The 13,588-nt window shown below is 43.4% G+C and overlaps 1 protein-coding gene across 6 annotated transcripts in view; it reads left to right on the top strand.

The window, feature by feature from the left end:
• The window catches only part of LOC137327844 (potassium voltage-gated channel subfamily KQT member 1), a 699,654-nt gene that overhangs the window by 216,477 nt on the left and 469,589 nt on the right, over nt 1-13,588 (top strand). For all 6 annotated transcript variants that reach the window (XM_067993703.1, XM_067993699.1, XM_067993701.1 and 3 more), the window contains exon 8: nt 3,822-3,932. In XM_067993703.1, coding sequence (XP_067849804.1) covers nt 3,822-3,932 — 111 coding nt within the window. The remainder of the gene's footprint in view (nt 1-3,821; nt 3,933-13,588) is intronic.

The following is a 13,588-nucleotide window of genomic DNA, read 5'->3' as shown; positions in this document are numbered from 1 at the left end:
TTGTGGGAACTTGTTAAGTATCTGATTTCAAACAAAAGAATATCTTTTTTTCAGTTCGGAATGAGAGCTGAACACCTCAGATACTGTTTCACAGTGTCCCCGTACCTTTATGATCCTGACCCCTCTCCTTTGCAATTAACTTCTAAAAAGCAAAGCTCCCATGAAGTACTCCTGGCTCTAACACTGGAGTTTTATTCAGAGACAGACTTTTAAAAAAAATGAGTGGCACCATCAGTGAACACCAAGTGATGTAGGCCGTGCTTAATTATTCCGGCATTAAAACAGAAAATGCTGGAAAACACTCAGCGGGTCAGGCAGCATCTGAGGAGAGAGAAACAGAGTTAACGTTTCAGGTCGATGACCTTTCATCAGAACTGGAAGAAGTTAGAGATTTAACAGTTTATAAGTAAGTACGGAACCAGGGGGGAAAAGGGGTGGAAAGGGGGAGGGTGGGGAGAGGAGAGGAAAGAACAAAAGGGAAGGTCTGTGATAGGGTGGAGGGCAGGTGTGATTAAATGACAAAAGGGGTGTTAAGACCATAAGAGATAGGAGCAGGAGTAGGCCATTCAGCCCCTCGAGCCTGCTCCGCCATTCAATGAGATCATGGCTGATCTGATTTTTACCTCAACTCCACTTTCCCACCTTTTCTCCATATCCTTTGACTCCCTTGCTGATCAAAAATTTGTCTAACTCAGCCTTGAATGTATTCAATGACTCAGCCTCCACTGCTTTTTGGGGTAAAGAATTCCAAAGATTCACGACCCTCTGGGAGAAGAAATTCCTCCTCATTTCCATCTTAAACGGGCGACCCCTTATTCTGAGACTATGCCCCCTAGTTTTAGATTCACCTATGAGGGGTAACATCCTCTCAGCATCTACCCTATCGAGTCTCCTCAGAATCTTGTATGTTTCAATAAGATCTCCTCTCATTCTTCTAAACTCCAATGAGTATAGACCCAACCTGTTCAATCTTTCCTCATAAGACAACCCTTCCATACCCGGAATCAACCTAGTGAACCTTCTCTGAACTGCCTCCAATGCAAGTATGTCCTTCCTTAAATAAGGGCACCAGAACTGTACGCAGTACTCCAGGTGTGGTCTCACCAGCACCCTGTACAGTTGTAGCATGACTTCCCTACTTTTATACTCCATCCCCCTAGAAATAAAGGCCAATATTCCATTTGCCTTCCGGATTTGTGATGGTGCAAGGCAAAAGTCGGCGGTAATGGGACAAGTAAAGAAACAAAAGATGGGTCTAGAGGAGCTGTAAATGGCAATATCAGAACCATTACCAGCACCTGCTGTCCGAAAAAATGGGAACAGTAGTTATGATCTGAAGTTTTTGAAATCAATAGTGAGTCCGGAAAGTTGTAAAGTGCCCAATCGAAAGATGAGGTGCTGCTCCTCGAGTCTCCATTGAGCTTCATTGGAACAGTGTAAGAGGCCGAGGTCAGAGTGGGAATGGGATGGAGAATTAAAATGGTAAGCAACCGGAAGCTCAGGATTACGCTTGCGGACTGAACGGAGGTGTTCAGGAAAGCGATCGCCCAGTCTGCGTTTGGTCTCCCTAATGTAGAGGAGACCGCATCGTGAGCAGTGAATACAGTTTACTAAGTTTAAAGAAGTACAAGTAAACCACTGTTTCACCTGGAAGGAGTGTTTGGGGCCCTAGAAGGTGGGAAGGGAGTGCGATACCACCACTAAACACATCTTCCCCTCCCCTCCCCTTTCAGCATTCCAAGGGGACTGTTCCCTCCGTGACACCCTAGTCCACTCTTCCATCACCCCCAACACCCGCTCTCCACCCCCCCCCACGGCACCTTCCTGTGTGAGCTCAGGAGATGCAACACCTGCCCCTTCACCTCCTCCCTTCCCATCGTCCAGGGCCCCAAACACTCCATTCAGGTGAAACAGCGGTTTACTTATACTCCTTTCAACTTAGTATACTGTATTCGCTGCTCAGGTTTCTCTCTCCACAGATGGTGCCTGACCTGCTAAGTATTTCCAGCATTTTCTGTTTTTATTTCAGATTTCCAGCATTGGTGGTATTTCGCTTTAATTATTCCGGCGCTGCCGTGATTACCGATGGTTTCACTTGTGCTCGGCTGCGTCATTTTAAAAGGGGTACAGGAACAGAGAGACCTGGGGGTGTACGTTCACAAATCTTTGTCAGTGGCAGGACAAGTTGATCAGGCTGTTAAAAAAGCATTCAGGATCCTTCGCTTTATAAACAGAGGCATGAAGTACAAAAGCAAGGAAGTAATGCTAAACTGTTATAAAACACTGGTTAGGCCTCAGCTGGAGTATCATGTCCATTTCTGGGCACCTCACTTTAGGAAGGATGTCAAGACCTTAGAGAGGAGATTTACCAGAATGATCCCAGGGATGAGGGACTTCAGTTATGTGGAGAGACTGGAGAAGCTGGGGTTGTTCTCCTTAGAACAGAAAAGGTTAAGAGGAGATGTGATAGAGGTGTTCAAAATTAAGAGGGGTTTTGATGAAGTAAATAATGCAAAACTGTTTGCAGTGGCAGTAGGGTCGGTAACCAGAGGACACAGATTTAAGATCATTGTCAAAAGAACCAGAGGGGTGATTTTACGCAGCGAGTTGTTATGATCTGGAATGCACTTCCTGAAAGGGCGGTTGGGAGCAAATTCAATAATAACTTTCAAAAGGGAATTGGATATATACTTAAATAGGCAAAACTTGCAAGGCTGTGGGAAAAGAACTGGGGGAATAGGACTAACTGGACAGCTCTTTCAAAGAGCCAGCAGAGGCACGATGGGCCGAATAGCCTCCTTCTGTGCTGTAAGATTCCATGATTCTATTCCTGACCTGGATGCAATTTTTGCATCTGTGATTCAGCTGGGTTTGACCTATAAGGGGTCATTTTCCCTGCACGCGTTGTCCAAGGTACCTCACCGGGAATATCACAGGCATGTTGCCCTGTGCTCAGAAAACCTCGGCTGTAATGTGACCATTTCGACCGTCGGATTCTGAGCATTCAGACCAGTAGCAATTTCAGTTCAGCTCTCTCCCAGTGACGTTATCAGCACCTCGGGGTAGAAACTTGCCTTCGGTGGTAGTGCAAAGCCTTATCAACTTGTCCTGCCATCTACAAAGATTTGTGAATGTACACCCCCAGGTCTCTCTGTTCCTGTACCCCCCTTTTAAAATGGCGCAGCCGAGCACAAGTGAAACCATCGGTAGTGCCGGCAACGCCAGAATAATTAAAGCAAACTCATATGAGTTTGACCCTTTAACAGACATCTCATGAAATGAGGCAGGGAGCGCGGGTCACTGATGCTTAAAAAAGGGACCAAACCTGCTGATACCCCAAAAAAAGCAATTCCTTCCACCCCCAAACAGAACACTAACTGATGAGAATGTGAGAATGTGAAATAAGGGCACAAAATGCTGGAAGTACTAAACTCCTGTAGAGAGATAAATGAGTTTCATGACCTTGACCCTTCCTTTTCTTTACATTTAAATGTAGTTTGTCTCTTGAATACGTCCCATTGGTGCATCTTAATTTTAAAAAAATCTGCGGCAGTAATGTACCAAAATTTCAGAAATGGAATTAAGTTGATTCAATTTGACTCATCTTCCTAATTATTGATTTGGCAGCCTTTGAGTTTAAAATTTTGTGATTTTTTTCAAAATCATAAACTTTAAAAAATTTAAACACAAAGATTGCCAAATCAATGATTTAGGAAAATGAGTCAACCTGAATCAATTTAATTTAATTTCTGAGATTTGTTACAGCAGAAATTCCTTTGACAGTAATCCTAAAATTCACAAGCTGGTCTTTTCCTACACAGGTGACAGTTACAACAATTGGATATGGCGACAAGGTCCCGCAGACCTGGATCGGCAGAACCATTGCTTCATGCTTCTCCGTGTTCGCAATATCGTTTTTTGCACTTCCTGCGGTAAGTTTTTTTTAAAAGGTGATTTACCGTCATTTGACTTGGTTCAAATATCAACTTACTGTTTAAGGCAGCCAGAACAAGTGATATGTGTGATCTCATGCTATGCAATAAGACCCTTCACGAGGCACAAGATTTAGTTGGAAAGGTTGCCTTGTTATGTGAGGGAATTTTCAATGATTAATCTATCTAGGTACATTAAATACATCTGTATAATCATTGCCACTTCAATTGAGTAGCTGAATCACTAGAACGGTAGAACAAGTCACTAACGTGAAGTGCTGATAGTCACCTTTGTCTTTCAGTTGAATAGATACCTGGATGAGCAGATGGTGTATAGAGTCAATAGATACCTGAGTAAAGAGGTGGGATATTGAGTCAATAGATACCTGGATTAAAGAGGTGGGTTATAGAGTCAATAGATAACTGAGAAATGAGGTGGGTTATAGAGTCAATAGATACCTGAGTAAAGAGGCGGGTTATAGAGTCAATAGATACCTGAGTAAAGAGGTGGGATATTGAGTCAATAGATACCTGGATTAAAGAGGTGGGTTATAGAGTCAATAGATAACTGAGAAATGAGGTGGGTTATAGAGTCAATAGATAACTGAGTAAAGAGGTGGGTTATAGAGTCAGTAGATAACTGAGTAAAGAGGTGGGTTATAGAGTCAGTAGATACCTGAGTAAAGAGGTGGGTTATAGAGTCAATAGATACCTGGATTAAAGAGGTGGGTTATAGAGTCAATAGATAACTGAGAAATGAGGTGGGTTATAGAGTCAATAGATAACTGAGTAAAGAGGTGGGCTATAGAGTCAGTAGATAACTGAGTAAAGAGGTGGGTTATAGAGTCAGTAGATACCTGAGTAAAGAGGTGGGTTATAGAGTCAATAGATAACTGAGTAAAGAGGTGGGTTATAGAGTCAATAGATACCTGAGTAAAGAGGTGGGTTATAGAGTCAATAGATACCTGAGTAAAGAGGTGGGTTATAGAGTCAATAGATAACTGAGTAAAGAGGTGGGATATTGAGTCAATAGATACCTGAGTAATGAGGTGGGTTATAGAGTCAATAGATACCTGAGTAAAGAGGTGGGTTATAGAGTCAATAGATACCTGAGTAAAGAGGTGGGTTATAGAGTCAATAGATACCTGAGTAATGAGGTGGGTTATAGAGTCAATAGATAACTGAGTAAAGAGGTGGGTTATAGAGTCAGTAGATAACTGAGTAAAGAGGTGGGTTATAGAGTCAGTAGATAACTGAGTAAAGAGGTGGGTTATAGAGTCAATAGATACCTGAGTAAAGAGGTGGGTTATAGAGTCAATAGATACCTGAGTAAAGAGGTGGGTTATAGAGTCAATAGATAACTGAGTAAAGAGGTGGGTTATAGAGTCAATAGATAACTGAGTAAAGAGGTGGGTTATAGAGTCAGTAGATAACTGAGTAAAGAGGTGGGTTATAGAGTCAATAGATAACTGAGTAAAGAGGTGGGTTATAGAGTCAATAGATACGTGAGTAAAGAGGTGGGTTATAGAGTCAGTAGATAACTGAGTAAAGAGGTGGGTTATAGAGTCAATAGATACGTGAGTAAAGAGGTGGGTTATAGAGTCAGTAGATAACTGAGTAAAGAGGTGGGTTATAGAGTCAGTAGATACCTGAGTAAAGAGGTGGGTTATAGAGTCAATAGATACCTGAGTAAAGAGGTGGGTTATAGAGTCAATAGATACCTGAGTAAAGAGGTGGGTTATAGAGTCAATAGATAACTGAGTAAAGGGTGGGTTATAGAGTCAATAGATAACTGAGTAAAGAGGTGGGTTATAGAGTCAGTAGATAACTGAGTAAAGAGGTGGGTTATAGAGTCAATAGATAACTGAGTAAAGAGGTGGGTTATAGAGTCAATAGATAACTGAGTAAAGAGGTGGGTTATAGAGTCAATAGATAACTGAGTAAAGAGGTGGGTTATAGAGTCAATAGATACCTGGATTAAAGAGGTGGGTTATAGAGTCAATAGATACCTGAGTAAAGAGGTGGGTTATAGAGTCAATAGATAACTGAGTAAAGAGGTGGGTTATAGAGTCAATAGATAACTGAGTAAAGAGGTGGGTTATAGAGTCAATAGATAACTGAGTAAAGAGGTGGGTTATAGAGTCAATAGATAACTGAGTAAAGAGGTGGGTTACAGAGTCAATAGATACGTGAGTAAAGAGGTGGGTTATAGAGTCAGTAGATAACTGAGTAAAGAGGTGGGTTATAGAGTCAATAGATACCTGAGTAAAGAGGTGGGTTATAGAGTCAATAGATACGTGAGTAAAGAGGTGGGTTATAGAGTCAATAGATAACTGAGTAAAGAGGTGGGTTATAGAGTCAGTAGATAACTGAGTAAAGAGGTGGGTTATAGAGTCAATAGATAACTGAGTAAAGAGGTGGGTTATAGAGTCAATAGATACCTGAGTAAAGAGGTGGGTTATAGAGTCAGTAGATAACTGAGTAAAGAGGTGGGTTATAGAGTCAATAGATACGTGAGTAAAGAGGTGGGTTATAGAGTCAGTAGATAACTGAGTAAAGAGGTGGGTTATAGAGTCAATAGATAACTGAGTAAAGAGGTGGGTTATAGAGTCAATAGATACCTGAGTAAAGAGGTGGGTTATAGAGTCAGTAGATAACTGAGTAAAGAGGTGGGTTATAGAGTCAGTAGATACCTGAGTAAAGAGGTGGGTTATAGAGTCAATAGATAACTGAGAAATGAGGTGGGTTATAGAGTCAGTAGATAACTGAGTAAAGAGGTGGGTTATAGAGTCAATAGATACCTGAGTAAAGAGGTGGGTTATAGAGTCAATAGATAACTGAGTAAAGAGGTGGGTTATAGAGTCAGTAGATAACTGAGTAAAGAGGTGGGTTATAGAGTCAGTAGATACCTGAGTAAAGAGGTGGGTTATAGAGTCAATAGATAACTGAGTAAAGAGGTGGGTTATAGAGTCAGTAGATAACTGAGTAAAGAGGTGGGTTATAGAGTCAGTAGATACGTGAGTAAAGAGGTGGGTTATAGAGTCAATAGATAACTGAGTAAAGAGGTGGGTTATAGAGTCAGTAGATAACTGAGTAAAGAGGTGGGTTATAGAGTCAGTAGATAACTGAGTAAAGAGGTGGGTTATAGAGTCAGTAGATACCTGAGTAAAGAGGTGGGTTATAGAGTCAATCGATAACTGAGTAAAGAGGTGGGTTATAGAGTCAGTAGATAACTGAGTAAAGAGGTGGGTTATAGAGTCAATAGATAACTGAGTAAAGAGGTGGGTTATAGAGTCAATAGATACCTGAGTAAAGAGGTGGGTTATAGAGTCAATAGATAACTGAGTAAAGAGGTGGGTTATAGAGTCAATAGATAACTGAGTAAAGAGGTGGGTTATAGAGTCAATAGATAACTGAGTAAAGAGGTGGGTTATAGAGTCAATAGATAACTGAGTAAAGAGGTGGGTTATAGAGTCAATAGATAACTGAGTAAAGAGGTGGGTTATAGAGTCAATAGATAACTGAGTAAAGAGGTGGGTTATAGAGTCAATAGATACGTGAGTAAAGAGGTGGGTTATAGAGTCAGTAGATAACTGAGTAAAGGGTGGGTTATAGAGTCAATAGATAACTGAGTAAAGAGGTGGGTTATAGAGTCAGTAGATAACTGAGTAAAGAGGTGGGTTATAGAGTCAATAGATAACTGAGTAAAGAGGTGGGTTATAGAGTCAATAGATAACTGAGTAAAGAGGTGGGTTATAGAGTCAATAGATACCTGGATTAAAGAGGTGGGTTATAGAGTCAATAGATACCTGAGTAAAGAGGTGGGTTATAGAGTCAATAGATAACTGAGTAAAGAGGTGGGTTATAGAGTCAATAGATAACTGAGTAAAGAGGTGGGTTATAGAGTCAATAGATAACTGAGTAAAGAGGTGGGTTATAGAGTCAATAGATAACTGAGTAAAGAGGTGGGTTACAGAGTCAATAGATACGTGAGTAAAGAGGTGGGTTATAGAGTCAGTAGATAACTGAGTAAAGAGGTGGGTTATAGAGTCAATAGATACCTGAGTAAAGAGGTGGGTTATAGAGTCAATAGATACGTGAGTAAAGAGGTGGGTTATAGAGTCAATAGATAACTGAGTAAAGAGGTGGGTTATAGAGTCAGTAGATAACTGAGTAAAGAGGTGGGTTATAGAGTCAATAGATAACTGAGTAAAGAGGTGGGTTATAGAGTCAATAGATACCTGAGTAAAGAGGTGGGTTATAGAGTCAGTAGATAACTGAGTAAAGAGGTGGGTTATAGAGTCAATAGATACGTGAGTAAAGAGGTGGGTTATAGAGTCAGTAGATAACTGAGTAAAGAGGTGGGTTATAGAGTCAATAGATAACTGAGTAAAGAGGTGGGTTATAGAGTCAATAGATACCTGAGTAAAGAGGTGGGTTATAGAGTCAGTAGATAACTGAGTAAAGAGGTGGGTTATAGAGTCAGTAGATACCTGAGTAAAGAGGTGGGTTATAGAGTCAATAGATAACTGAGAAATGAGGTGGGTTATAGAGTCAGTAGATAACTGAGTAAAGAGGTGGGTTATAGAGTCAATAGATACCTGAGTAAAGAGGTGGGTTATAGAGTCAATAGATAACTGAGTAAAGAGGTGGGTTATAGAGTCAGTAGATAACTGAGTAAAGAGGTGGGTTATAGAGTCAGTAGATACCTGAGTAAAGAGGTGGGTTATAGAGTCAATAGATAACTGAGTAAAGAGGTGGGTTATAGAGTCAGTAGATAACTGAGTAAAGAGGTGGGTTATAGAGTCAGTAGATACGTGAGTAAAGAGGTGGGTTATAGAGTCAATAGATAACTGAGTAAAGAGGTGGGTTATAGAGTCAGTAGATAACTGAGTAAAGAGGTGGGTTATAGAGTCAGTAGATAACTGAGTAAAGAGGTGGGTTATAGAGTCAGTAGATACCTGAGTAAAGAGGTGGGTTATAGAGTCAATCGATAACTGAGTAAAGAGGTGGGTTATAGAGTCAGTAGATAACTGAGTAAAGAGGTGGGTTATAGAGTCAATAGATAACTGAGTAAAGAGGTGGGTTATAGAGTCAATAGATACCTGAGTAAAGAGGTGGGTTATAGAGTCAATAGATAACTGAGTAAAGAGGTGGGTTATAGAGTCAATAGATAACTGAGTAAAGAGGTGGGTTATAGAGTCAATAGATAACTGAGTAAAGAGGTGGGTTATAGAGTCAATAGATAACTGAGTAAAGAGGTGGGTTATAGAGTCAATAGATAACTGAGTAAAGAGGTGGGTTATAGAGTCAATAGATAACTGAGTAAAGAGGTGGGTTATAGAGTCAGTAGATAACTGAGTAAAGAGGTGGGTTATAGAGTCAATAGATAACTGAGTAAAGAGGTGGGTTATAGAGTCAATAGATACCTGAGTAAAGAGGTGGGTTATAGAGTCAATAGATACGTGAGTAAAGAGGTGGGTTATAGAGTCAATAGATACGTGAGTAAAGAGGTGGGTTATAGAGTCAATAGATACCTGAGTAAAGAGGTGGGTTATAGAGTCAATAGATACCTGAGTAAAGAGGTGGGTTATAGAGTCAATAGATACCTGAGTAAAGAGGTGGGTTATAGAGTCAATAGATAACTGAGTAAAGAGGTAGGTTATAGAGTCAACTTATTCTGATTGGGAATCATTCACACTAGTTTAAAAACATAAACTATTTGATGGATCATAGTATCACAGTATCATATTAGGTACAGCACAGGAGGAAGCCATTCGGCCCATCATGCCTGTGCTGGCTTTTTGACAAAGCTATCCAATTTGTCCCATTCACCTGCTCTTTCCCCATAGCCTTGTAAATTTCTTCCCTGCAAGTATTTAAAGTGTATCTCACTTCAAAAATAAACTTGACTCTATGTGTGGTCCATTTATGATCTCTTTTGTTCCTTTGATCAGATATCTCACACTTAACCTTTCGTTGTCATTGATGGTTCTGGTCCTGGTGTATTTAAGTGAAGGTGAAAGTCAGGCATTGATGCAGAGAGCATTGGTGTGTTGCACCAATGAAGGTGAAGCAGCAGTGGATAGTCTTTTAGTCTTCTGGGAGGGTGAGGAAGTGGTGTGTGGAGTCCCGGTGTATTTGGATGGTGAGGGTGAGGAAGTGGTGTGTGGAGTCCCGGTGTATTTGGATGGTGAGGGTGAGGAAGTGGTGTGTGGAGTCCCGGTGTATTTGGATGGTGAGGGTGAGGAAGTGGTGTGTGGAGTCCCGGTGTATTTGGATGGTGAGGGTGAGGAAGTGGTGTGTGGAGTCCCGGTGTATTTGGATGGTGAGGGTGAGGAAGTGGTGTGTGGAGTCCCGGTGTATTTGGATGGTGAGGGTGAGGAAGCATTGTGAGACTTCCGGGAAGTTAAATTGGATAATCCCCGAAAACAAGCATGGTGATCATGACTAACTCATGCCCATTCATTGCGCAGCAGGCAGTATGTTAAATTTGTGCTTCCTGCTGATTTCCATGATTGCTGCGTGTAGCCAGCTGTACCTGCGCTGTTCATTGGTTGCACGCATCAGCAGGGGTCCGACGATGTCGCATGTGCCTAATGCTCCCTAAAGGCAGCCTGAAACTCTTCCACCGCTGATGGAATTGGTGTCAGGAAGTGGATTGCTTGGGAAGAAGTTGTATGAAGATGTCTCAGCCTATGAGAGAGCGTACAGCAAGGTCGTCTGAAGCTGCACAGGAGGCCTTGGTGCAAGAGGTGGAGTGAAAGAAGGACATCCTGTATCTTCAGGGGGGCAGGAGGCCCTCGAGACATATATTCTGGTGACAGAAGGAGGAAGTAGCACCGGAGGTCAATGGCTGGAGCATCGCTCCTAGAACGTGGATGCAGTGTAGGAAGAAGTTTAATGATCTGACTCGAGTTGTCAAGGTGTGTGAGTTCAATCTTCAAATGGCTTCTCACTGTAGCTGCAGCACTAGCCTCATCCACTGCTCAAATCACCCACCTACCAAAAATCTCTTTCAATCAGCACTCAATCCTTCAACTCAGATGCTTCACCTCACCCTTACGCACATTGCCACTGTTGCAAGCCTCACACTCACAACTCACAGCTCACACACACTAGCAGCTATTTAACCATGACAGCCACATTACCTAAACATCTTGCAGGACTCTCACTGATACACTTCCATTTTCCTTGCAGGAGAAGGTGGCGCACAACAGTAGGCGGCAAAAAAGAACTGGAGGAGGACAGGCGCACCTATACTTTTTAACACCCATAAAGGAGACAGTACTGGCCATCTTGTGAAGGGGCTTTGTGAGGCCATGGCCACTGGCGGCGCTGGAGGGATCAATGATGAGGGTCTCTGCATACCTAATCCTCTCCCTCTTATCCCACTTCTCCCTCATCCCACAATCTCTCTGACTCATAAGTTGCAGATGGTGGAGGTACACACTTCTTACTTTCTCCTTGCTCCTCACAACTGAACCCTTGTCCCTTTTTCATTTCAGATACCCAAGAACTGGAACCTTCCCAGTCAGTGGAGGAAGAGGAAGAAGACAATAATGAAGAGACACCGTCACTCAATCTTATAATCGCAGTCACCAGTTCAGAGACTGACGCTGCGCGTACTTTAGAGGATAGGATAGAGGAGGGACCTGCACATGGTGAGACACTGGGCATAAATACGCAGGAGCCAGGGCAGGGGGAAAGGATACTGCAGATGCCAGCTCGCCGGAGAGCGAGGTCGCTCACAAGTTCTGCTGCAGAGGATTCAGATGATGACATCGATGGGCCAGGTTATAGAAGAAGGCTGATGGGCATACACCACCAAATGCTTGGTGCACTGGAAAGCCTGCCAGAAAGCCTGTGCACAATGTCAAGGAGCATGGAGGAGTCCAGCTCCAACTTGGCACAGGGCTTTGTGCAGAGTTTGGAGCCCATCCTTTCCCACATGGAACGGGTGGGCACCTCCATCAGCACACCTGTGGAACCCACCATGATGCAGCATCTGATGACTGATGTAACAGCTCCCATCAAAGGACTGACTACTGCCATCATGGCTCTGGGTACCACTGTTGAAAGGGACTTTAAGGGCATCACTGCAGTCCAGCAATCTGTTCTCCAATAGATCACCAGAATTGTTGAGGCGCCACCCTGGGAGAGTGGCAGTGGCTCCATGGAGCAGGAATCTGCTGTCCTCTCTCAGGATGACAGCATTGCTGCACCTGCCCCTGCCACTCTGCCGGTGCCCTTGCTGTTGCCTGTCAGACAGCCAGTCCAGACTGCTGCAGCCCAGGCCGAGATGGTGCCTCTGAGGCCGAGCCCTCTAGACCCAGAGCTGCTCGACGTTCCCCTCCAAGTCACACACCATCCCAACTTGGAAATATATCGCCGTTCCTTCATCGTCGCTGGGTCAAAATCGTGGAACTCCCTTCCTAACAGCACTGTGGGAGAACCTTCACCACACGGACTGCAGCAGTTCAAGAAGGCGGCTCACCACCACCTTCTCAAGGGCAATTAGGGATGGGCAATAATTTTTTTTTTTCAAAAAATATACTTTATTCATAAAATTTGCAGCAGTACATACAATACAGTTGTCATATCACATTCCAAACATACACAATACAGATCATACAATTTGCAGGTTACATCAAGTTCAGTTCAATGAACACATTGGACATAATTACAGTTCATGACACTCGAAGGTGCCTCATTGCATTACACTCAATACAGATTATTGATAACAGGTACGTTACAGATTCTTTACAGGTTCATTACAGATTCATTACAGTTTCATTACATCAATTTGAATTTTACATTCTGCCCGAGGGGTTTTTCCCTGATTTCAGCCCCTCGGTATACAATGGCGGGAAGGCTCTAAACGGTTGCCTTTCCCCACAGAGCCTTTGCAGCGGCTGCACCCATCCTCAGTGCGCCCCTCAGCACGTAGTCCTGGACCTTGGAATGTGCCAGTCTGCAACACTCGGTCGAGGACAGCTCCTTGCGCTGGAAGACCAGCAAGTTTCGGGCAGACCAAAGGGCGTCTTTCACCGAATTGATGGTCTTCTAGCAGCAGTTGATGTCCGTCTCAGTGTACGTCCCTGGGAACAGCCCATAGAGCACAGAATCCTATGTTACGGAACTGCTCGGGACAAACCTGGACAGATACCACTGCATCTCTCTCCAGACCTTCTTTGCAAAGGCACATTCCAGAAGGAGGTGGCTGACGGTCTCGTCTCCAGTGCAGCCTCCTCTGGGACAGCGCGCGGTGGCGCTGAGAGTCCGGGAGTGCATGAAGGATCTGACGGGAAGGGCCCTTCTCACCACCAGCCAAGTTAGGTCTTGGTGCTTGTTTGAAAGCTCTGGCGATGAGGCATTCTGCCAAATGACATTGACAGTCTGCTCAGGGAACCAACCGACAGGATCCACCATCTCCTTTTCCCTCAGGGTCTTGAGGACGTTACGTGCGGACCACTTGCTGATCGCCATCTGGTCAAAGGTATTTTTCTGCACAAACTTTTCCACGAAGGACAGGTGGGGCGGAACGGTCCAACTGGACGGAGCGTTCCCTGGCAGCATGGCCAGGCCCATCCTTCTCAACACCGGGGACAGGTAGAACCTCAGCACGTAGTGACACTTTGTGTTTGCGTACTGAG

The sequence above is a fragment of the Heptranchias perlo genome, chromosome 12 (assembly GCF_035084215.1).
Source record: "Heptranchias perlo isolate sHepPer1 chromosome 12, sHepPer1.hap1, whole genome shotgun sequence".
Classification (NCBI taxonomy): Eukaryota; Metazoa; Chordata; class Chondrichthyes; order Hexanchiformes; family Hexanchidae; genus Heptranchias; species Heptranchias perlo.
The sequence above is the reverse complement of the archived record's forward strand: the minus strand, read 5'-3'. Positions and strand labels throughout refer to the sequence as shown.